Raw genomic sequence first — 24,760 nt, forward strand, 5'->3', positions numbered from 1 at the left:
GCATTCATTACTAGGAACAGTGTGGGTCCAGTGCTAGCCCCAGAAGGCAATGAATGGTTTCTCCTGCTCAGGGAAAGAAAGCAGAGGGGAAGGAAAGGTGCCAGCTGGCATGTTAGCTGATGGATTTGGGGTCCTCGTGGTAATGCTGCAGTATGCACGGTACAGACATGATCATTGCTTCAGCATGGGTTTTGGATTATACAATGGATAGCAGGAAGGAGAGGGTGCCATTCTCAGGCCTGCTGCATGCAGAAAAGGAATCTAGCAGAAATTCTGGAAAAACTGAATATGAAAAAGGGAAATGTAAGCGAGGCCAGCCCTTCCTGCTACCCCTTCTCTCACAGTCGCTGGTTTTGAATACAAAAGCTATACATGCAAGTTTAGCAATATGAGTTCATTCCTTGCTTAAAATAATCTTAAACCCTAATTATTCCAGAGATGATTTTTTAGTTAGTTTGTTTGTCAAAGGCAACGTAAGACAAGATAATTGGGTCGGATCTATGGAGGCACTCTGCCTGTAGACACAGGGAATATTGAAAGGGGAGGGCTGTTGAAGACAGAAGTGAAATTCACTGAAAGGCTGCTGTGCCAGCCCTTTTGGGCAGTACCCTCGCAAGTCAGCCTCAGACATTGCAATTGCCTTTCTGCTGGGTGTAGCTACAAAGGGGCAGGTTGCTGAAACGTCCTTCTGCTGGGATACTGAGAGCTGCTGCCTGAACATCTCTTGTTGCTAGCCTCTGCACTCCTCTTCTCTGAGATAGCTAATTGAAAAAGGAAAAAATGTGAAATGAAAATGCTTTACATAAGAACTAGCCTGACAATTTAAGCCTAAAATGCCTGGAATCTAAAATGTAAACAACTTTTCCTGTAACAGAGAATGGGGCCATGTTAAGTCACAGACGCTTCAGCGAATGCTGGTGTTACGGAGGACTTTCGTTACCTGAGTTTACCACAGTGGAGGTGTCTGAGGCGTCTAATTGAAAAAAACAAACAGCCTGTCTTGCTCACTAGAGCATGAAAGAGGTCTTGTGGACCAAAAAAAAAACAAACCAAAAACACACACACACAAAACTCAGACCATTTAGCACCGAATTCTCTTCTCGCATAAATTTCATTTAGGAATAGTTCTAGGAATATAAATGGAATTTTGTTAGGAAAAAAAACACTTATTAGATGAAAGCAGTCGATTTGAATGTGATAAAAGATTTGGGTTCTGATAAAGGTCTGTAGGGTGACCTTAAGCCAGTTGGATACCATCTCTGTACCTCAGTGCCACATCTGTAAAATGACTGTATGAATGTTTCTTTTTCAATATGTGCTTGTAAGGAAAATCTCATTATGCTAATGAGGTGTGCATATCCTTTAATCACAGGTTCATTCAGAAAGCCCATAAATAAAACAAATACGAGATGAACCCTTGAGAACTTGGGAAAGAGGTGTAGAAATTCCAGATTTTAGGACAGCGTGTTCTGAATCACTGAAGTGATGATGCAAGCACTTATGCCCATAGAGTGTCTAGTGCTGTGTGATATTTATAGGAGACATAGGCCTTTAAAATAAATCGCAGGTTCATATGTCAGACCAGCAGATAGAAGATCGCTTTTCAGCAGACAGTAGATAACATAACTTTCAAGCAGACCGTGGGGCTCGTTCCCATGATGGTTTTGGATCTTAAACTGTTGTAAGGTATGTACCAAAGCCCCTGAGAAGAGATGCTAAAACAAGCAGCCTTCATGAAAGCCCTACTTGCAGATAATAAGGTGTTACAGGGCCTTTCTAGGAAAGGTGCACTTAGTGATACCAATGTTATTTTCAGAATGCGGATACTGTGACGATGAGAAATTATCTTAAAGATGGAAGAGATTAGAGAAAAAGATACGCGAATGCCCCAAAGTCTGTGACAGGCTACTGGGGAAGGAAACGTTTGGCCTTAAAGTTGCATGTGGGCTTCAGGTGAAATGGAAATGAAGCAGTATTAATTGTGCTGTGGTGCAAGTTGATACATGCTAGTTGTAGAGCCCAGCTCTGTTGCCCTTTTACTCACCACAGCAGCTGCAGCAGATCAGATCGGTATTCCCACAGCTTCTCTGCATGATCGAGTGTGTGTGGGAGGGCAGGAGAGGGGTGTTAACCCAGTTTGTTTTGGTGAAGCTCAAAGCTGAGGCTTTGCTAAACAGCAGCTCCTGTAGTGCAAGGTTGGCACACTCATTTCCTTTGATACTGATTGCTTTGGGATAGCCTAAATGAGATACTTTGCCCAAGTCTTAGATTTAACTTTGTCTGAAATGTGTTGATTTTTCTTTCCCAGAGTGGTGCTAGTGACTGTTTGGTGATATCCTGCCTGAGAACTGTACTGGGGAGAAATACTGAGGGTGAATACTAACAGCTCCATTACCTTTTCACAGGAATAAGGTTCTGTCTTGCTATCCTTCTCCTTTCCTCTGCTGGCTCTATGCTATGCCTTGTTTGCCTGTTCCTGGGCATGCTGAGCAGCTAAAGATCTGTGTTAATAGAAATGACAAAGCCTCTGGGTGATCTACCAGGGCTATCTTGTGAGCTCCTGTGGAAATCCCAAGAATTCCAGTTTGTGTGTCCCTCTGACTGTTTCCAGTAAATTATTCCTTTTATTGGCGGTAGAAAGCATGACTCTTTTAAAATGAGGTGTTTGGCAGCATCCACTGGGGCATGTAGGTACAGTGTGTGGGTAGGAGGGGCAGCCCTGGGCAACATACCAGGCAACTTGGCGCGAAAAAAATCTGAGAGATGGAGAGCTCTTTCATGTGTTTTTAACAACACCTTACCTCTCCTGTATTTCCTAGGATATCTGATGGTTTCTTGCCATGTAAATGGGAATTACAGGTTGTGAGCAAGTCTTATTTTAACCAGGTCATCCATTCATTACGTGTATTAGCCATGGATGTATGCCCTTCAGTCAAACTTCATGAAGACTCAAGCCAGTTCTTAGGTTCAGTGGAGTCAGACAGCTTTTGTTCTGAATAGCCTTCTGAATCATGTTAGCGTGCTAGCTGCTCTCCTGGCCAGCACGAGGGACTTCTGAAGAAAAAAAGAACAAACAAACCGTCAGTTGTCTTAACATGAGCTAAAAGGCTGAATCTTACACTAGATAATTTGTCCTCTAAGGATGCGAACTAGAGAGGAATATGAGCCATATGTGGGTTAGGAGGTTCTGTGCTTTGCAAAGATGTAAAAGATACAGAAGGAGACAGGACGGAGAGCTGAGCTGGGACTGAGAATTGTGAATGGAGTTAGGACAATAACAAAAATGTCTTCTGAATCCATGGGATTCTCTGCTTAGTGGTGTCAGAACCTGCTATGAGCACAATGAAACATCATCAGTTAGCTGAACTAAGACCATAAAGTACAGCATGACTAGCTGCCATCACTGAAAAGATCAGATATTAAACCAACCTGTTTTGCAGAGAGAGGAGAAGCAAGACCCAGGAGTGGGGCAGTATTCTGGAGGGAGGCTGCTTTATTGTCTATGCCCAGGTCGCAGATACTAAAAGGGAGGAAGGTAAGAGCTCTTCTGTTTTCTGTACACCTACTTCAGAGTATGTTTCTACCATTCCCAAATTCTGCCACTGTGTTTTTTTTTCTTCACTTTATTCCTTGATCTTGAGTTTCTCTCAAACTGTACAAGACTGTATGTGGCATAGTCAAGCTGGTCCTGCCTTCCAGGACTGAGGAGGTCAGTCTTGCAGCTCCCTAGCCTTTGTGGTTCAAAATATATAACCTCAGAGATCTGCTTCCAACGTGGATATTTTCACTGACACCACAGAGCAAGGCTGGAATGGGAATAACCTGTGACAGAGGAGGTCTGCTTTTCTGTCCTCCCTTCATTTGCACCCAACTAGATTTTCGAGCTGCTGAGCAACTGAAGTAGAGATGCTTTATGATTGCAGCCTTCCAATATGCATTGGATTATCCTTTTAAAAATGGTTGCCTTCAAAATTTGGCTTAAAGATACGAATAGCAGAGCCTAGATGGCTTTGTTACTATCCCATAGCACTTCTACATATCACATATCTCAAGCTGCATCTTTTTTTTTGATAAAAAAAAATCTAATAGTTGCTTTTTCCAATAACTTTAAAAAAGAATATTTTTGTTGATGTGGGTTCATTTTTGACATCTTCAGTGAATATTTTGTTTGTTTCATCTTGAATATCACTGATTTATGAAATTTCTTTTTTCTTGTGACTTTCTAGATGTTTTTACGTTCACTTATTTCAGTGCAATTCTAAGAGAAATATGCTTAAAAAGTGGTTTATTTTTAAAAAGAAATGTTTAAACATTTTTTACAGCCAAAAAGGTAAGAAGTCGATACACATAAATAATTTTTTGTGAGCTGAATTTGTATGTTGATTAAAAAAAAAAAAAAAAGAAATACTCGGTTGAAAAAGACTGCCCAACTCTCAGATCAGTCCTTTTCAGTGGAGAGTATGAACCCTTATTCTGTAGGTTCTGGATAGTTTGGCACTCCCAAGTTTCACTGTAAGGGAAGTATCAGGGAAAACACTGACCTTTCGCAGAAGATCTCTAAAGGAGGAGAGGGAAGGAAATATCCTAGCCATGCAGAAATGGTTCTACTTCAGTACCTGAGTGTCACAACTAGGAATTAATATATACAAGGCAGACATGGAGAAATTAGATGCTCGCTGCCGTAAGGAATTTACCATCTAATGGAAGCTACGGTAGGAATTTGGATGGGTCACATCTGCACTGTGCTTTCTTTTTTCACTTATTTTCCTTCTTTGCTATCGGCCCTTCCCAAACGTTTTGTCAAATAGCTTCAATACGCGGCACAGTCCCTGAGTCCCCAGGGCTTCCTGGCCAAGCAGGCATCTGAAACCAGAGGGGGACTGCAGTGAATTTGTTTAGAATATACTTTTCATAAGTGTATGGAAAAATATACATAAACATGCTACCTTCTGCTTGGGGAACACGTAAAGGGTGGGACTAGATACTTGCGAGAGGCACCGAGATCTGCAAAATGAAGGCGATGTGGAGGTGTGGGGGGAAATGAATCGCCTGTTAAATATGGAAAATGGAGTCTGCTTTTTGTTCTGGGCCTTTGGAATCTGTGGGTGGATTGGAACTGGCAGGCAGGGAGCAAACACCCACCCACCACAGGGCTGTGTGGTTCAGAAGTTTACAAGAGTGTTTGTGTTCCAGGAGCTATTGGCCTTGAAGCCAATGGAGAGGGGGAGGAGAAAAGGGAGAGAGTGAGAAAAACACTGTGGTGTTGGGGCCCTTCCTCCGAGATATTTTTTCCCTTCTTGTTTCTCCAGCTAGAGGGCTTTGGAACGGGAGCAAGACAAACAGTTACTGGGGGAAAGATTAATAGGATTTTAAGATGCACGGCGCTCACAATCCGTCATCAGGGGAGGCAGAGCCTCCAGAAACCACCGCCACCTTAATCCCCAGCGACAGTGCTCCTCGCTCCCCCTTCTCCTGCCTTTCTGCTGCCTAGTCCCACAAAGTCTGTGGGATAGAGACAAACGCAGGCTCTGCTGTATCGTTACTGCCCGAGCTGAAGACTGGTTTCTGTCACGCCGTGAGTTTAGGTTCAGAAGCTGCCCCTCTAATTGGTTGCCATCTGAGCACTGCAGATACAGAAACTGAGGCACGCAGGAACTGAACAACTTGCCCAAGGCAACAGGAAGTCTGTGGGAGATCTGGGAATAGACCCCAGATGTCCTGAGTTCTCTGCCTTAACCACAAGACCATCCTTCCTGTCGTTTTGGTAGTCCCCTCTGCTGCAGGAATTCCATTTCTGAATTGCACCCATGAGCGGTCTATTGCACGACCCAGTGATTTACTGGCATAAGAGGCAGTCGGAAGGGAAAAAAATACCTCTCTTAAACTGACCTGCAGTTATCACTGTCCTTTCTTTACAAAAGGCAAAGGAGAAGGAGTTGGAGGGGAAAAACAAAACAAAACACAACACACAACCAAAACTCCAGCAGCCAGAAGTAAGAGGCTTTCCCATTACCGAGCAGACTTCCTGCAAATGTTAATTTTGCTCTAACAAAATCAGGGGCTCCATGCATGACGGCCGAGTCTATCTGGGCATTTGTATTTCAGCGAGTTAAAAAAAAAAAAAAAAAAAAAGACAAACAATTAAATCCATCTAGGGAATTATTCTGCTGCTATCTGATGATGGTCAGCGTGTGCCTTACCCCTAATGGACTGAGGGGTGTCTGCTGCTTGACAGAGCTGGGGCTTTTTTAAGGTGAGGCTGGATGGTGGGAAGGGTTTCTTCATAATAAAGCACACCGCTTGGTTGATGAGCGATGGAATGGGTGGAATGTCGTGGATGTGCTCCATATTATTCCAGGTGATAGGCAGAGTTGTAGAGGATGTTGCTGGCAGGGGTTTTTAACCAGGAGCTCTTTGGTACCCTGGGAGAGATGCTCCTGGCCCTGCTCTGGTCACCCTGCAGCAGCAGGGACCGCCTGGCCTGCAGCGTTAGGTGTGTGCAGTTTGGCTGTGGGGCTTCTCAAACTTTTCTCTGTAACCCCACGGGCCGCACGCTGTGAGCACAGCCCGGGGCTGCTCTGAGAGTCAGGCCGGGAGGCCACAAGCCATGGCTCAACCCCGCCTGGCTCCCCTTCTCTGGCCGGGACGTGGGGCGCGCCGCCTCTTCCCCTCACCAGAAGGGGTCTCCAGCAACCAGGACCACCAGCAACCCCGAGCGGACCCCCAAACCCCGTGGTTTTTCGGGGGGGCAGCAGGAGGGGCTGGGGCCAGGCCCCGGGGCCCCGCCAGGGGGCGCCGCTCCCCGCTCCTTTCCCCGCCGGGGCCCCCCCCCGGCCCCGCAGCGCCCCCGGTGCCGCCCGGAGGGGGAGGGGGAACCCGTCTGAGGGGGGCGAGAAGCCGTCCCCGGTGCCCCCCCGGTGCTCCCCCCCCCCGGCTCCGTGCCCCGTGCAGCCGCCGGGGCTGTGTGGGGGGGCGGCGTTCCCGGCAGAGCGCGGGGAGCTGGGCGCATTCCTGGCCGGGCTCGGCGGCGGAGGCAGCGGGGGGAGGAGGAGGAGGAGGAGGAGGAGGAGGAGAGGAGGAGGAGGAGGAGGAGGAGGCTGGGCCAGCCGCATGAGCTCAGCTCGCAGGCACTCGCAGTCCGCGCCGTGCCGGAGGAGGAGGAGGAGGAGGAGGAGCGGCGGGGATGTGCCGGGCAGGCCGGCAGCCCTGAGGGGCCAGGCGCCCTCCTGCCCACCCAGCCGCCGCGCACTCGGGGCCGCCCCGCTTCCCTGAATCCCGCCGCCCCCCCCCCCCCCCCCGGCTGGACCCAGCTTCCCTCCTCTTTGCTGCTGCTTTTTTTTTTTTTTTTTTTTTTTTTAATTCTCCTTTCCTCCCCCGCTCCTTTCCTTCCTTCCTCCGGGCGGCTATGGACAGGCGGGGGAGCGCCGCAGAGCAGCAGCCGCCAGCGCGCATCTGAGCGCGGCCCCGAGCCGGGGAGGGGGCCGGGGGGGCGCCGGGGGCCGCTCGGATGCAGGCCGGGCCGGGCCGGGTCGCCCTGCTCCGGCCCGCCAGCGCCGCAGCCTCGGGGGGGCCGAGATCGTGACGAACCCGGCGGGGAAAGAGAGAGAAGAAAAGAGGCACGAGTCCGCCGAGGAGCGACAGTGGATTGCTAAAGCCGCGTGGGAAGGAGAAAAGGCGAGGGTGGGTTGGTTTGTTTTGTTTAAAAAAAAATTATTTGGGAGGGGGGGGGAAATCCCTCGAGTGGATTTGTACCGGCGTGGAAGATAACCAGGGATTTTTGTTGTTTGTTTTGGGAATAGAAACTAAAAAATGGAGACTGTAAGTAGAAGCAGCTTCCAGCCTCATCCAGGACTGCAGAAGACCTTGGAACAGTTTCATCTGAGCTCTATGAGCTCCCTGGGTGGCCCTGCTGCTTTCTCAGCACGATGGGCACAGGAGATGTACAAGAAAGACAATGGCAAAGACCCAGCGGAACCCGTGCTGCATCTGCCTCCCATCCAGCCGCCTCCGGTGATGCCTGGTCCCTTCTTCATGCCCTCGGACAGGTCCACGGAGAGGTGCGAGACCATCCTGGAAGGGGAAACCATCTCCTGCTTCGTGGTGGGTGGAGAAAAGCGGCTTTGCTTGCCCCAGATCCTGAACTCGGTGCTCAGGGACTTCTCCCTGCAGCAGATCAATTCGGTGTGTGACGAGCTGCATATTTACTGCTCCAGGTGCACTGCTGACCAGCTGGAGATCCTCAAAGTCATGGGCATCCTGCCCTTCTCCGCTCCCTCCTGCGGGCTCATCACTAAAACTGATGCCGAGAGGCTTTGTAACGCCTTGCTTTATGGTGGCACCTATCCTCCCCACTGCAAGAAGGAATTCTCTAGCACGATCGAGCTGGAGCTTACGGAGAAGAGCTTCAAGGTGTATCATGAGTGCTTTGGGAAGTGTAAGGGACTCCTGGTACCAGAGCTTTACAGTAACCCCAGCGCAGCCTGCATCCAGTGCTTGGACTGCAGGCTGATGTACCCACCTCACAAATTCGTGGTCCACTCGCACAAATCCCTGGAAAACAGGACTTGCCACTGGGGCTTTGACTCTGCAAACTGGAGGTCCTACATCCTCCTCAGCCAGGATTACACTGGGAAAGAGGAGAAGGCTAGGCTGGGCCAGCTCTTAGACGAAATGAAAGAAAAATTTGACTATAACAACAAATACAAGAGGAAAGCCCCCAGGGTAAGTCACGCCTTTAATTCTTGTTTTAAATAGGGGCAGGGGGGGAGAGAAAGAGAAAAGCAATCTTCTGTAATGTCGCTGACGTCGATGGGTGATGTGTTACCACTGGCTTTCCTTGTAGGGTCGGGGAGCGGTCTCATCGCCTTCCTCGATCTCGCCACGTGTGCTGGGGGGCCCCTGCCCTGCGCCTCTGGCAGGGGCTGCAGGGTGATGTGTGTTTTTTTGGGGGGGTTTGGATGTGGAGCCTGATCCCTGCAACCCCTTGCTCAAGCAGGAAGTGTGTGATTTCAGCTCGGAGGAGCTTCGGGAGGGGTCAGGACAAGGAAGGAGCCGGAGAAAAATCCCGCTGGGTCCTCCAGCCCCAATGGCGAGCTGTCTGCTGCATGCCTCCAGGGAGGGAGGCAGGGGCTGGGCTGCCTGAATGCTGCTGCTGGAACACAAACGGGGCTGCTGCGAGAGATACTGGCCGTCACACAGGCTGCTGGTGTGCGATGCAGCGCAGGACGGGGATGGAGAAGCATGTGCTTTTAGGGGAGCCCAGGGAGCCCCAGCTCCCATCAGCCGGGCTTTTTTTGCAGGTTGGGTTGTGGCAGGCTGGGTAAGCGGAGCTGCGCAGGGCCAGCTGCAGCACCTGAGGGCACACCGTGCCGGCCCCAGGCCAGCCAGCCCCTGCGGATCGGCTTTTTTAGGCGGCCTTTGTTTGCCTTTCGCTCCGAGCTGGATCCCAGAGGTGGGGGGCCAGGATCCTGTGGCTCTGGGGCTGCATCCCGGCTCCAACATCGCAGGCTGCAGGAGTTGTCCTCGGCGTGTGTCAGGAGTGGAAGGGCAGCGACACAACCCCTAACACAAGAAGCAGTGTTTAGAGCCCACGGAGAACGCTCGGTGAAATCCCTCAATTAACTTCATGAATATAATGTTAAACGTGCACACCCGCTTGGGCTCCGACACAGCTTGGAGTTGAAAACCAAACACACAGGAGGCTTGCCAGGCACCCAGGGCAGCAGCTTGGGCCCCCCAAAAAGGACCAGCCCCCCCAGCTGCATGCAGGTGCTCCCCAGGCCTGTCTCTTAGCCCCATTTCAGCCTTTTTCCCTCCTTCTCCTCCCTCCCAGGTGGCAGCAGCCAGAGGCTGTGCGGAGCCCCCTTCTCCCCGTGGCTGGAGGTAAATGTGTTTTTATGGCCTGGCTGCTTGCTGGCAGTCGTGCTAAAAGGGCTGGCAGGGCGGCTGCCTGCAGGTGTCTGCGAGGGGAGGAGAGGGCTCAGGACCTGGAGACGTTTCCCAGGTTGGGAAATGAATTTTCTAGGGCATGCTTTGTTTGGGGGGCAAAATAAAACGATCTCTGCTTTTTTATTTTCCTTCCGGTAGGGTCGCATGGCCCTGGCTTGGTCATTTCCCCAGTTTGATTAAAATGGATGTTGTTAGAGGGCTGAGTGCCTTTCCTTGCAAGGCTTCCATGGCACTGCTCAGTTGTGTGATCTGATCTGTGCCCCAGGTGAGGGTGCAGGTGGAGAAGAGGAAAAGACTGCCAAGTTTGGGCACTGCCTTGCTCTTGGTGACCTTTTAACAGGTCCTAGCTCAGAGCATGTCAAGCGCTCCTAACCCACCCACCACAATGTGCACGCAGCCCCTTGGAGGGTGGCCTCAAGGCACCTCACAGTGGACACCAAAAATGACATAAGAAAATCACAACCGTACATTTTTCCAAAAAAAAAAAGCAAAAGTTTGTCATAATAAAACATTAAAAGTCTCTGGATAGTTTCATTTGGGAGGAGTTTGATGGGGAAGATCCGGCTGGTACGTGCTCAGGGGTCAGGGCACAAATCCCGCATCCGTGCAGAATGGGCTCCCAGTTGCCAGGCTGCGGGGTTGTCCCCGCAGCTCTTATTCACATGGCGCAGTCTTGAAGAAACCCTGACGTCGCTGCTGGGGCTTTGGATGCCTATCCTGCCTTTTTCTGTGGTCTTTGTCCATTGGCCTTAGCCAGCGGATATCATATGCTAAGGTCATTTGTGCTGGAGCCGTGTGCGCAGATAATTACGGCAAGATTTAATCTGGCTCACAGGCTGGCAGACTGTGGCCATGGGCAAGGAACAGCGGGGTGCCGTTTAGATTCCTCGTAAGGAAACGCAAGGATGATCCCGTGTCTGGGTGTTACGTTAGTCACCGCCAGCCTGTGGGGGGTTCGTGTGTCTGCTGGGCCCCGTGTCTGTCTGTGTCTGTCTGTCTGTCTCGGGGGATGAAAGTGTGAAGTGTGTGCCTTTGTGGTGGGCTTCCTCTCTGATGTAGATCTCTGCCTTGCTTTGTTCTGCTCCATACAGAGGTGGTGGTGTGGTGTGTGCCGTAATCTGCTGTGTCAGATGTTCTGTCTTCTACTTGCAAGAGTTTTTTTTTGTTTTTTTTTTTTTTTATCAGCTTCCCGATTATTTGTGTGTTTGTGTACACATCGGCTCGGCGCTCTGCTGGGATGCTGGTAGCTTGGGATGGATGGGACTGCTGGGCTGTAGAAGAAGCAGCAAGGTTTCTGACCTTTCCGTGCGTCTTTGTGAGGGTTGTGTGGGGAGGTCTGGAGGCTTCTGCCAGCACAGCTCTGCCTTTTAAGGCTCTGACTTCTAAATGGAGGAGCTGGGCTGGCACGAGCCCCCGCTGCAGATTGGACATACTGGCAAAACTGCCTTTTCCTCCTCCCTCCTGTTGGGTTGGTCCGAAAGCGGTGCTGCAAGGCAAAGCTTTGCCTAGATACTGAAGTCTCACCGTGTGCTCCTGTGCAGCATCTGCCGTGCCTATCTGTCCATCGCTGTACTCAGCCAGATAGGTTGGCTCAGCAGGGTTGCTTGAACGAGATGTGTGTTGCCCGGTCTTGCCACTGGCAGAAGCAGCTTCCATCTGCCTCTGGAGCTCTGAAGTCAGCAAAGGGTCCTCACCAAAAGCTGGCATGGGTCCTAACAGCTGGAGCCCCACCACAGCAGGAACCAGAGGTGTCTCAGCCCCATTCCTTACCCCCTTTCAACATTTTGATTTTTGTATCCTCCTCGTTAATCCTTGGATGAGCGGAAGATCCTTTCTTTTCCTGAGCCATTTTATAACCTCTCCATCATCCTTTATATCCTTTGCTGGGTTTTCCACCTTCTCACGAGCTCACACAGGTTTTTTTCTGCTGTGATTTCTGTCCGGTCTCAGAGTACCAGCACTGCTGTTACATGAGGGGGAGGCCCGTTTCCCTACCTGTCTTGCATTTGATCCATGGTTACCAGCATGGAGCCCAACCGATGTTATTCTGGGCTATTTCCAGAGATTCAAAATGTGAAGAACCTGACAGCATTTCAAAACGGGGTCCTAGGAATCCACCATCAGTGCCAAAGCCTTTTTCTTGAGCTCAGCAGCTGGTGCACGTTGTGTCCTCTTGCTGGTGTAGTTGCGGCCTTGGTTTGTCTTTGAGATCTTCTCTCCACCCCACATGGAGCAGCACCGTGCTCTGTACACAGGCATGTCTCTGATGGAGCTAGTTCAAACAAACACGCCCCGAGGCTTTCTGTTTGCTGTTTCCAGGAGAGGAGGGTGGCTTCGCCTCTGCCTCTTTTCAACTTTTTTTTCTTTTTAACGTTGAACTGAGCAGAGTTTGGTGCTTCCACGTTTCCTAGCTGTGTGCCAGACATCTGTATGTTCAGTAAAACTGTCTGATCGGGCAGCAAGGGGGGATGAGAACTCTCCTTGCACGCGTGCGAGCACCCCCAATGCCAGCAGGGCCGTGTTCCCATAGCTCGGGGCCCAGCAGCACTCGGGTGAAGCAGCTGGGAGCTGGAAGCAGCCTTCTGGGTACTGACACACAAATGAGCACTTCATTTCTCAATGCCTCCCAAGCCCGGGCTGCCACAACACACGGCTTTCTCAGCTGGAGAGAGGTTTAGCCAGGTCAAGTGTGCGGCCAACTCGAAGAACAGACGCTGCCGAAAGTGGAAGAGCGTGGGGCTGCCGAGCACTGGGGTGGCTTGGGCCTTTCAGGTGCCGTGCAGCGGTGGCTGCGCTGTGTTTTGTGGCCACGTGAAACGTGATGGAGCTACGATGCGGATCTTTCTGTTCCCGTATCCCCAAGTCCTGCCTCCTGGCAGTAGCGAGTTTCTTGATCTGTTAATGGGGTATAGCAGGGAGATTCTCATTTTTGATTTCACAGGCATTGGTGTTCAGGCTGCTGGATGGATTTATTCTTCTCTGTACCAACTGGCTTGATGAATGCTCTTGAAAAACTTTGAGAGCTATGGGTTCAGGTGTTTCCCCATGGAGCACAGAAGTCATTTGCTCTCTTGCTTGCTGCTTAAGAATTCATTAGAAAATACCCAGTAAAAATGTTGAAGTCCCTAAAACACAAGTGTTGAAGCCTTGAAGGAGTACCCTAAGTTCACAAACACTTCACACCTTAGGAATAGGACCTGAAAAACCATGCCAAGCTTAAGTGAAATCCTGTGTACCTGAGGAGATGTCAGTGTTTAAGCAGACATCAGCATTTTTTTGCCAGGAGTGCAAACAGTTTTACAGATGTTGTAGGTCGAGAACAAAGAAGCAGGTACGTGCATGTGTGCGAGACACAGAGTATGCTGCAAATAATGAGCTAATGATGTTGAGTCACCTGTGGCTCTCTGTTACCCCAGAATTGTTCTGTACTTCCTGAACTCAGCCCTTGTGAGTTAGGGAGGGAATTACACAAAATCTATACTTCAGACAATCACAGCCCAAAATATTAAAATATATGCCACTGCCTTCGTTGTCTGGGCAGTCTCCCTCGCCTCTCCATCTCAGTGGTTTGGGGCTCGGCCGTGTGTTCTGCCCCAAAGAGCAGCGCGCTTTGAAGGTGGTGTGAACACAGTGTGTCGGTCGGGGAGCCTGCAGCACCTGGCCTGGCCACTGGCAGCCGGGCACGGTTATTGGGCTGCCTGGCGAGGGTGTGTTTTCCTTTGCTGGGAGGAGTGTTCACGTCGGCGTTGTAAAAGCATCTGGCGGTGTCTGCGTGAGGTTGCTCAGAGCATGTCTAGACAACGCAGCGGTGAAACTCCTGGCAGCCGCCAGTACCTTATCTGCACCTCGCTAGCAGCGCTGCGGCTGCATCGAGGGGGCTGAGCCAAGCACGATTTGGGGACTCGACAAGGTCCATTGTCCATTCTTACTGAAAATCCGTGTCGTTTTTGCCTCCTAGCGAGGATATTGTGCTGAAGTTCAGGGTTTCGGTGGCACCGAGTACAGCAAGGAGTGGGCTGGCTCCCTGCTGCTGGTGATAACGAAGGACTGGAACTCACACTGCTGGCTTAGCCGGCCCAACTGCTTTGCCACTACACCGAGTTGCATCTCCATGCAAAGTATCAGACACAAAAAAACTCATTACACTCTTGTGTTTTTTTTAAAGGCAGACTGAGTTCCCGAACTTCATGCTGTAATTCTTATTTAGAGGGAGCTCTCATGGAAGAGTTGCACTAAATCTGACGGGGTTCTTGGAAAGAAATTAAAGCATGGACAGAAGGAACTCCAGCTGGGCTGTAGGAAATCTATCAGTAGAGTACTGTCAGTTGCTAAGCTAACCTGTTTCATTTGAGTGGCCATAGAACACTTAAATCAAATTGATTTTCATGTAAAGGAAGCATTACTTTAATGCGTAGTAATATAACATGCCTTTATTTTAAACTTACCAATTATAATGTTAATAATACATTTTATTAGAGAATTGCTAATTTGCATCTGTTTTCTGCATTTTGGAAGTACAGATTAATGAGCGTGTATCTCCATTTTTACTTTTAGTGCTGTTCCACTCAGTTTCTGCTATAGTTAGTGTGTGTCACTCTGGGGGTGGACAGAATTCATGGCATTATTATCTTCGTGCCCACCTTGGGTAGGCAGGTATGTCTTGTATGGTTCTTGTCTTCATTGCCACTGCAGATTCAGCCTCAGACTGTTACCAAAATCACCTGTTGAGATATTTTCTGGAGCATCCGAGGTTAATTTGAAAGTTTGGGGCTTGGGGCTCGTTCAGCAGTTCTCACTCAGGCAATCAGCAGGCGCACTAATTGGAACCAGTTTGCCCACAAACCACAGCAGACTTGTCTCTGTATCAGACTTCCTCCCGTGCGTGCTGGCGGTGCTTGCAGCCGTGGGGAAGAGGGGCAGATCCTGAACCGACATGCGCCAGGGTTAACACGGAGTGGCTGCAGTGAGCTTGTGGCCGTGCCCCCACCTTTACAGGACTGTGCCAAAGCCGGGAGTGGGCCTGTTTTGGCACTGCAGTGTTTTTGTTTTGCTCAATAACTAGGTTTTGGTCCCGTAGGTGTTTGGGGGTGCTGTGACCTGGGCAGGTCTTACTGAGCAGGGCATTGGCTCCTGCAGCTGGAGCTGCCTCTGGACAGGGAGGCCTTTGCCTGCTGGTTGCTCCATGCACCATTGGGGTTTCAGGTTGCTGTAGGTACCTAATGGTGATTTTGTTCTTTTATGTAGGATTTGTCAATCTCTATGTTTCAGCATTTTAGCTTATTTTTTTCTCCTGATGGGGAAATCTCTGCAGCTGGGACCAGGGCCAGCCTTGCTTTTCCTCAGTGCAAGCTGAAGGGCCATAAACTTAGCCTCAGAATTGCATCAGGTGCAGCTCTTTGAACATGCCTCGTGTGCCCGCGTTGGGCAAACCTGCTGGCAGGCAGCTGCCGGCCGCTGTGTGCCCGGCTCATTGTGCTGCTCTGACCTTTGCTTGGATGAGGTAACGAAAACAGATACAAATTGAAGCCCTGATCCTGCCAGCGTTTCATGGCCAGGGCTCTGGGAGAAGCCAATGGGAATTCCCCCGTGTGGGTCTCTTATCGCTGCCTCCATCTCTGGCTTGGTCGCTGTCACTTTTGTTTGGGTTTCTCCAGGCTGGGTGTGTATTAAAACAACCTGCTAAGCAACATAATGGCATTTTCTGTTAAATGCAGGTGTCCTGCCACCCTTACTTATTTTAAGTAGTCTTTGAGTTGCTTAAGCAGTTATACTTAAAGTCAGGAGAGACGTCCACGAGGCCAGAGGTTGTGCAGAAACTGCAGCCTCGCTCTGCATGCTGGAGATAAGCAGCAAAGGAGCGAATCGATAGCCCGGGTTCTGGCTTTGTTGTTCATTGATTGATGTACAGTTACCTTTGCACATGCTTTGTAGAAAATGTGACATTTATTTATTTTTTAATTGAAACCCTTTCTGTTTTGGTGCGACCATCATTTGGACTGGAAGCACGAGAACTGCTGAGGTTTTACAGAGCAGCAGCGCCACAAAACAAAATCTTCAGGTGGAGCAAAGCACTTGGCTTAGTTCTCCTGGGGAAGATTTCAGGGATATATGCAGAAGACCTGCACCCCTGAGCTTTGTTCCTCGCCCTCTGTTCCGTCAATGGTATCATTTTATAGAATAAGGTCATTGACTTGGATTGCTCATTGGTTTCTCAACCCTTTTCACCAGCCAGTTTGTGTAATGTCTGTCTGAAATGTTGAGTAAGGGCATTGAAAGAGCAGACAGGATATCAAGTGTTAGGAAGTCTGGGTTAAGTATAACAGACAGTGCTGGCTGCTGGAAGGGGAGCAGCCCCTTGAGCTCGGTTACAGATCGGTCTCTGTGGAAACAGCAGGCTCGGGGCTCTGCGTCGCTCTCCCAGCGCTTCCCCCCTACACCTATATAATTAATTGTGTGTGGGTGCACCTCTTTTCCAGAGATGTCTTCCTTGTTTCTTTGTGGCACTGAATTGTCTGTAATGTCTCTTTCTAAGGATTACATAAGTTTAAGATGATTTCTCCACTGGGAGAATTATGCAAGTTTAAACTGAAATGTATTTAGAGAGCTTTTATGGATGTGTTTTCTGACTTGCAATGCAGAGGGTGATTTATTTGCATCCTTAATTGGACAACATCTGCTGGGGTTGGGAGAAGAAACATTTCCTATCTTTCCACTGTCATAACCCGTGTTTTCATCAAGCTCCCTCCGCTTACTACATGCTCATGGCTCTGACTCTTCATGCCCAGGTGGAATCAGCCAGGAGCTGAAGTTGGACACTTCTGGGGAGGAATCTGCAGAATTTGTAATTCATATCTGGAGACAAAAAAAAAAAAGCGGTATGTGCCAGTGGCACTGATAAAATCAGGAATAGTAACACCTGTTTTCTATCTTTAGATTTTCTCCTTTTGTAAGATGTTGCCTTTATTGCCATTAAACAGAAAACATGGGTGGTGAAGCTGGCCAGCTCCGTCAGCGAAGACAAGGGTCTAAAATATTTCTGTAATGCTGCTCTTAGTGAGCTGTGACCATTGAGTAAAAACTTTCCTTCTGGTTTTCAGCACAGTTAAGCTGTTCTGTGACATCTAATGCAGGAGAAGAAAGCTACTGCACCCACGTGCGTTTACTGAATTTGAAGAGGCCAAAGTAACCTCGTTACTTTAACCTTGGTTAAATGGGAGCTGTGCGAAATCTGGCACCTGACCTGTGCCTGCAGCCCTGATCAGTTTCACTGGGGGAGCTGCACAGATTGAAAGAGCTGCCCATGCAGATCGGATTGCAGAAAGGAGATCCTGATAGTCGTTTTCTTTCTATTATTATGTAATGCAGAAGTGCTGAGTATCTTGGACCGCATACATAATGCTTGTAGATGATTTTTCCAGGATCTAGCTAACAAAATTAATTCCACTGTATTAAAATGTATAGGTTATGTGTGGAGCCGGCTGCTTACTAAAACAGATATTGTAGTAGTGCCAATTAGAAACAGTGAATTACTTCAAATAATTAAAAACCACACTCCTTTACATATTAACTTTTGCTGGGTCCAGTATTTTATTTGACAAGTATCTTTAAAAAACAAAATGGAAAAATCCTCTGGGTTATTCCAGAGGTTTTCATCTTTATAGCAGTAGAATAAATTTTGGAGCTTTTATACAGAATAATTGACCAGAAAAGCAGAAAATAGACAGTATTGTGGTCTGATTTCAGTAGCCTTCATTGATATTATGCATTTCAGATTTACGCTTCTGTTATTAAGAATTTCTCATTGTTGTATGTTAAGCACACTTTTCTAAAATCCCTTTGCTCTAGAGTTGACAAACTCGCCTGAGTTCAAAGATAATGGAGTCTCGTGTAAGTTGGAGGGGAAAAAAATAAAAAATTTCACCATTCTTAACTCCCCCCTAGCAGTTTCAGTTTATTTGGTGGGTGTGAATTATCTCACCCATGCTGCTATGATTTAGAAATATGCTTTTGAAATAAATGGATTTAGAGTGGTGCAGAGCTGCTGTGAGAAGTAAATCAGACTCAAAAGAGCCCAGACTGCAGCATTAGGTCCATTATAGATATTTCTTTGTTCCCATTCATTCCCTAATAAGAAACATGCTGTGCAATGGGTTCCTGCACTAATACATCCAGAGATGTAGCTTTGTTTGGCTTTTTGCCTTTTTCTTTTTTGCTACACGGTGTATTTTTTTTTTATTTTTTTTTTTGCAAAAAAAGGTGGAGGCCAATAAACAGAGGACTGAAGATGCAAGTGAGGAAATCTTTGTATTCAGCAGCAGATAGTGGTATGAGTGGTGTAATGTGCTCGATTATCCCATTCTGGGGGTATGCAGAGCTACTGCTCAGAGGACTTGGTGCATGCAGCATAGAAAATCAGGAGTTCCTTTGCTAAACCCTTGATTTCTAGATTCATATTTAGGTGAACATCTACTTTGTAATGGACTTTCTGATCTGTCTTTAGCCCTTTTGATTCTAGACCAAAGATCATGTGTGGTATTATTAAATTCTGACAAACAAAATAAATAAAATTACTGGAATACAAAGGAAAAAGGGATTTGGTGGGACAAGGGGGTGGAGGGAGTTGGCAGTGCTCTGCTTGTATTTACCACATGCCTTGGTCGTTCCTTATAGCTCTGTTTATCTTACCCATGTGTCTTTCAAGTAAATTAGGTCTTTTTGCAGTTTTTTTAACAATTAACCTAGCCATGATGAGGCTTGAATGAATCTCATCTGCACACCTGTTTAATATTAAAGTTCAAGCATTCAGTGCTTTGTGGCTTTAGCTTGAAATTCAAGTTGCTTTGAGTCATCCCTTTCGTCTTTTGTTTGGGTGGAAAAAAGGAGTGGCAGTAAACGGCCCGCAGCTAAGAAATGAAAGAGTTGAATTAGGTTTTAGAAATGTTAGTCTTGGCATTTGGGACATTTGCATTTGTACAGATTGTCACGCTTCCCTTTATTTGGGATACAGCAGTTCAGTGCTCAGGAGAAAAAATGTTCTGTATCTTTTTCCCAGTGGTGCGACACGCGGCCACTGCACTGGAAGAGTTGGAAGGAGCCGGAGCATGAGCTGTGGTTTCCTATTCTGCCCAGATTGCTGGTCACCCCAGCAGTGGGTTATTGCCCCACCTGTGTTCCCAAGCTGTGGTGCGCGGCTGAGGTTTTTCTGACAACAGCTTCTAATTCTGTGAACTGAGGAACAGCCTGGTCTTTAAAAACAAACAAAAAACCCCAGTCAATTAGACCTAGGTTGGGAAGAAATTGATTTTGGTGGAGTTGGTAAAGCTTCATCAGTTTGGGTGTAGCTATTGGGGAAGCTACACCAATGCCAACTGCAGGGACAGTAAATATGGAGTTCCTGGGGGCAGCAGCCCCTGCCTTACACCACTCAACTGCCAAGTTTAGAAGTGTGTGGACGAGTTTTAACTTTTGCTGGTATATAAAAGATAGTTAAATGATGCAGTGGTTGAGACCTTGGGGGTCTTTAATTGGTTTATTTTGTCTGCTGTCCATGAAGATTAGTCACGGCATCAGCGTCGTCATGCTGCCACGCAAACCATGCCAGGAACTGAATCAAGTAAGGGGAAGAAATAGGAGATGCTTCAAAAGAGACCCCGAAGTACAAATGTAACTGGCGTGCGGTGGTGCCGTGCTTCATGTCGGGGAAGGTCATTCTGGCAATGCTGTGTTTGGGGGTTTGACTCCAGTGAAGTCAGTGGGCTTGGCCCAAGTGCTTCCAATTGCATCTTTGTGTGGAAATCACTTGTCTTAGCTTCTGCCTGTGGCTAGTGTTTCCTCTGTGGTTATAAAGTGGTGGTCAAATTCTGCTGAGATTTTGCAAGGGGAAGTCCCGATCAATTCACGGGAGTTCAGTGGGATTTCTTTCCAGAATTCTATTCTGCATTCACATTCTGCTTTTACAAACGTACATGCAAATTTAACATTTAGGTTTTCTAAGAATGCATCAACTTTGCTCTTGTTAGCTGGACTAAGGCATCTCGATTTGATTTACGTGGATTCACAGTAATCAAACTTCATCTGTTTCTTTCTAAGAAAAGAAATTCTAAGAGGGATGTTCATTCATCTCCTGGCAGAGCAGCTGGATCCCATCTTGGCAGATGTGAAAACCCTTACATTTATGTTGCTCCCTTATTTAGGGGGGATTTTTTTCTTGAAATGAGCTCTTTTATTTATCAGCCCCCTCCTCAAACTTGTGATTCCCTTGGTTAAACCCATAATGTGCAGTCACGTTGGGATCGATCTCTGGGTGGACAGTTTGGGTGTCACCATGCGAGCATTGGGGCTCAGGGGAGAGAAACATGGAGACACATGGATCCTGTTTCCACCAAATTTCTTAACTAGGGGAAAAAAATGCCCGTTTTTTGCTTTCCTTTTAAAAATTGCAACAAAATTTGCTTTAGATTATAATTGCAAAGCAACAATCGAGTTGCTCCAAATTCACTCTGCAGTCGACCTCAGTAGCCGTGCAGACGCTCCCCTGAGCTGGCATGCTGGCGTTCCTGTGGTGCCATTGCTGGGGCTGATGCTCCTTTCTGGGGATTACGTTTCTGTAGGACTGAGCTGAAATGCTATGCTGGAAAACTTCTTAAACGAGGGGCACGGCAGATCCGCGTCCTAAAGTAGCTATTTGCAGAAGTAGATTCGCGATTGCAGCTCCGGGGCTGCTCTTCCTGCCGCCTTGGTGACTGGTTGTGGGGTGGGGGTTGGTTTTCTTCCCAGCTCCTTCAGCAGGCCCTTTGCCCGGGTGCATCTTGGGATTTCCCTTTTGCTGAATGGGCTGCTTGTTCGCCAGGGAGGAAGTGAGGTCCCCCTGGATGCGGCGGGGCAGCCGCCTGCTTCGCATGCAGGGCACACGGGTGGGGGGAACGCTCGGAACCGCTGCACCAAACCGGCCGTGCCTTCAGCCAGCATGGCAGCTGCCCCCTTCGTTGGGGAGAATGTTAGAGTAGGCTTAAATAACATTACAAGTGAAGTAAAGATGGATATATATATATATATCAGATGAAGGTTTTTTTTAAAAAAAAGAAAATAAAAATTGTCCTTCTGGGTATGTGACAGGAAGGCGCTGCTGGTGGCTGCCAGCCCGACTTCCACGGCCCCCCTGAGCTCAGCGAGCTGCGTTGTGATGGGCTCTCCTCTCAGACTGGAGTTCAGAAGTGGCCACGGTTCTTGTGTCGCTTCATTGCAGTTCAGTTTCTCCTAGGTAGTGCAACAAGTGCCCTAGCAGAAGAGAGTAGCTCTTCCAGGCTTAATGTGGGGCTGCTTCAGCTGGGAGCAGCAAAGTCTGCACAAATGATGAGTGTTGAAAATGTTTTTTTTTTTACATTGCTGATTGTTTGACAAGGATCAGATGGGCAAGTTGCAGGACCATTCAGAAATTACAGTGGGCAGCTGTGTTTAGCTCTGTCCGCAGTCCTCGTTCCCCTCCCTCAGCAAGGCAGCAGGAGATCAATTCAAAAACAATTTCAGGGTTTAAAAACCACCCAACCAAACCGCTTATGTGCGTCACGCTAAAGAGATCATCATAAGGACTTTTGATAAATCCACCTCAATGTCCATCTCGTCATATAAAAGCCCCATGCAGGGGAGGTGCAGCTCCCAGCTTCTGCTGTTTGAATACTCAGTTGTGGCAGCGAGCCCACTACTTGTTGTGGGTTCATGTACGTGTTCCAGGATGCGATTGTTTCCATTTCTGGTAGGGGCTGCTGGTAGGATAACAAGTTAGTTCTTAGTTTATTGGGTTAAGAAGCCTCACTTGAAAAAGTGGGCTACTCAGAGATAGCTCAGATCACCAACCTTTTTTTGGGATGTTTTACAAGTAGTAAATTTGGTGGTGGTCCTGCAGAATCCTGTTACAGTCACGGTGCAACTCGCTAGGCATCACAAGTGTCCTGATGTTGTTATCAGGGGCTACATAGCAAATCGTTTTGCCCTGAGATAAATGAGACAACTGGGTTTTGTTCTGCTTCTATTTTTTCTAATCCAGCAGATCAGAACTGAGAGAAGTTGATAGTGTACAACACCACTTTGTAGCCATGGAAGTATCTCTGTTGTGCAAGTACAACATCCAGAGCTGGAAGGAAGTGCTGTCGTGCAGACAGCAGATACATCTGGGTTTCAGATATCTGAATTTGCTGGCGTGCACAGCGGGTTTGTATTCTACAGAGTCCCTTCATTTAAGAAGGGAAGTGTGTTAGCATCATTTCTACAGTAGTAACCTTCCAGGTGGGAGCAGGTACTAACTTTCCTGTGCTCCCAGCCCAAAACAAGGAGTCCGTTTGTGCTGCGAGGAGGTTGTGTTTCAACTCCAAATCCTGGTCCACTTAAACACAATTACAAAAGCATCAGCTGGCATCCTTGGAGCAGGGAAGTTCCATCCTGCATGCTGTCGGTCGTGTATAAGCACTGCAGCTGGCAGCTATGTGCCTGTTTTCCTTGACTCTAGTTGATCTCACAGTCCAAGGGTGCTTTTTTTCTCCCCCTACTATAGGCCTGAAAGTTTTTGCCTCTTGAAGTTCTCACTAAGTTTAGTGGCAGAGAGGGGCCAACATTGTTACTACTTCTTCCGTTGTTAACAAAATCAATATTTTTTTTTTAATGTAGGAATTGATTTTCTTGGGCATAAAACCAGTGCTGAGAGTAACTGAGAGCTGTGCACATGAGCAGACAGCGACGGCAGGTTGAAGTAGGGCAGGAGTTGGCGTGGCTGTAAAACATTTCCTGCACTTCTGGATGTTACGGTTGGAGTCAGCTATCGTGTGCTGATGTTTTAGAAAAAATGTTGAAAATCTGTTGAAAACTTCCCCTTCATTCAGAAACTGTCATTGCTTCTTATTACCCTTGGTTTATTCCTTAGCCTTCTGCAGCACAAGAAAGGGCTTGTGTAACGCCCGAGCCATTCCCGTTCCTCGCTGAATGATATGCAAATCTAGTCAATTAAGCAGGGGGGATTTAATTAGCAGTTTAAGTTCATGTGTGAAGTGTCTTGCCTTAATTACTTAACAGTTTTGTTGCAAATTTGCGAAGTTTTTTTTTTCCACCGAACTATCAAAACTGTGATTTTTGGGGGGGGGTGGGGAGGGGTAACGTTGAACGCTGGGTATTGCCCCGCGGGCCTGACCTCTGCACTGCTGCTGTGTGTGTGCCCCTTTGTTTGCAAAGCTCTTTTCAGAGCTGTGGCGAGAAGGCAGACTGTTTATTGTCTCGGAGTAGAACAATACCTTTTTTTTTTTTTAAAAAAAAAAAAAAAAAAAAAAAGGATTTTTCTACTTAAAATGTGGAGTGAAAGGCCGTCTGTTTGTTCTGCTTTGGGAGCTGGGTGACACCAGAGTTGTGGTATCGGGGTGGCTGCCTCCTCGAGCTGCCCTGCCTTACGCTAACTCGTTGCCTTTGTTGCCAGTTCTGTCTGGGCAGGTCGTTTCTCTGCCCCGCTGCAGAAAGGCAGCGTGGTGCTGTGTCAGCTGCAGAGCTGGGGGAACCCGGCACGAAAACCCAAAATATGGCCATACTGGTGCAGAACTGCGGCTGGATTTTGTATCCCAGCTTCTCACTGGGGATGTGTGAGCGGCACCATTTCGTTCTGCGACACTTCAGGCTGTCCCTGCCATCCCGATCTCAGTACCAGGGCGCTGTTGGCTTGGGGTCTTGCATTTGCACCCTGCCTGAAGGAGCAGACACTTGGGAGCACGTCTGGAGCTGGGTGGCTTCACCAACAGCTTCTTAGGATGGTAGGTGTAGGGCTTTTATGGCAGGAGTGCCCTAGTGCAGCTGGACAGTATCACAGCGACGTGCTGATGGCGACTCCTTCTCCTGCCTGCAGCCTACAGCCGTGGCTCACCGCGTGTGTGTGCACGTTTGTGCCTAGAGGAGAGGCTAGGGAGGAACAAGAGCAACATTTTCACTTAGAGCCCTCTGCACCGCAGCCTTGCAGGTATTTGCCAGCAACTCTTCTAAAGAATTTCTTTAGACTCATAGATAAGCAACTCCTGCACTAGTTGTAGGGAGCAGTTCAGCACCCGTGCTGCTCGCATAGATCTTAAATAATTTACCAAGTGCCCGGATAGTGCCAGCAGTAGCAGTGTTGGTGAAATCACTGCAGTCAGCAGACATCCAGCCTGGGCAACAGGCTAGGAGGTTTGATTAAAGGACCCCGTTTAGAGACTTACGGTGGTACTGTATGATGAGAAGCTCACCCTATTAATAATTCTTTTTATAAAAATGGGGAAAACATTTCTAAACCAGTGCTCTTCGTTTCATGCATCTGCTTTTATGAAATGCCTTTGTGAAACAAAGCCACGTGAGAAATAAATGAACAAACAAATAAATAAATAAAGGTACACTTCTGACGTGTAGTATTTCAGCCCTGCTGTGTCTGTCCCCCAGTAGTACAAATGGGAATATCAGGGCTTACTGTGGCACTGGGTGCTGCTCCCTTTCCGCAGAGAGCTGCAGGACGTTTTGTACAGTCCCATCTTGCTTGCTGATTGCAGTGTGGGCTGGTCAAGAAAGCAAAAGTTAACAAACATGGACTCTACTGGCTTGCTGGGTTTCCAAACAGAAGTGTAGATGCAGTGATTTAAAAGCTTCATTTTACCTTTAATCATCATCCCGTTTCTAAAAATGTGCTAACAAATAACATCCAACTTGTAATGGGGAGTGTTAACTCCATATTTTTTTCTGTGGTTTTCTAAGCTAGATTCCAGGGACGTTTTCGTCCAGTTTATTATTATTAATCTCATTAAGGAGCTGTATTAGT

General features: G+C 48.0%; 1 protein-coding gene across 1 annotated transcript in view; it reads left to right on the forward strand.

The window, feature by feature from the left end:
- The first annotated feature begins 7,155 nt into the window (after nt 1-7,155).
- Nucleotides 7,156-24,760, forward strand: part of SKI (SKI proto-oncogene) — a 106,623-nt gene continuing 89,018 nt past the window's right edge. The window contains exons 1-2 of the mRNA XM_082777067.1: nt 7,156-7,680; nt 7,800-8,721. Of these exons, the coding sequence (XP_082633193.1) occupies nt 7,810-8,721 (912 nt within the window). The 5' untranslated portion in view covers nt 7,156-7,680; nt 7,800-7,809. The remainder of the gene's footprint in view (nt 7,681-7,799; nt 8,722-24,760) is intronic.

The sequence above is a fragment of the Aythya marila genome, assembly GCF_965140915.1.
Source record: "Aythya marila genome assembly, chromosome: 21".
In the NCBI taxonomy this organism is placed as follows: Eukaryota; Metazoa; Chordata; class Aves; order Anseriformes; family Anatidae; genus Aythya; species Aythya marila.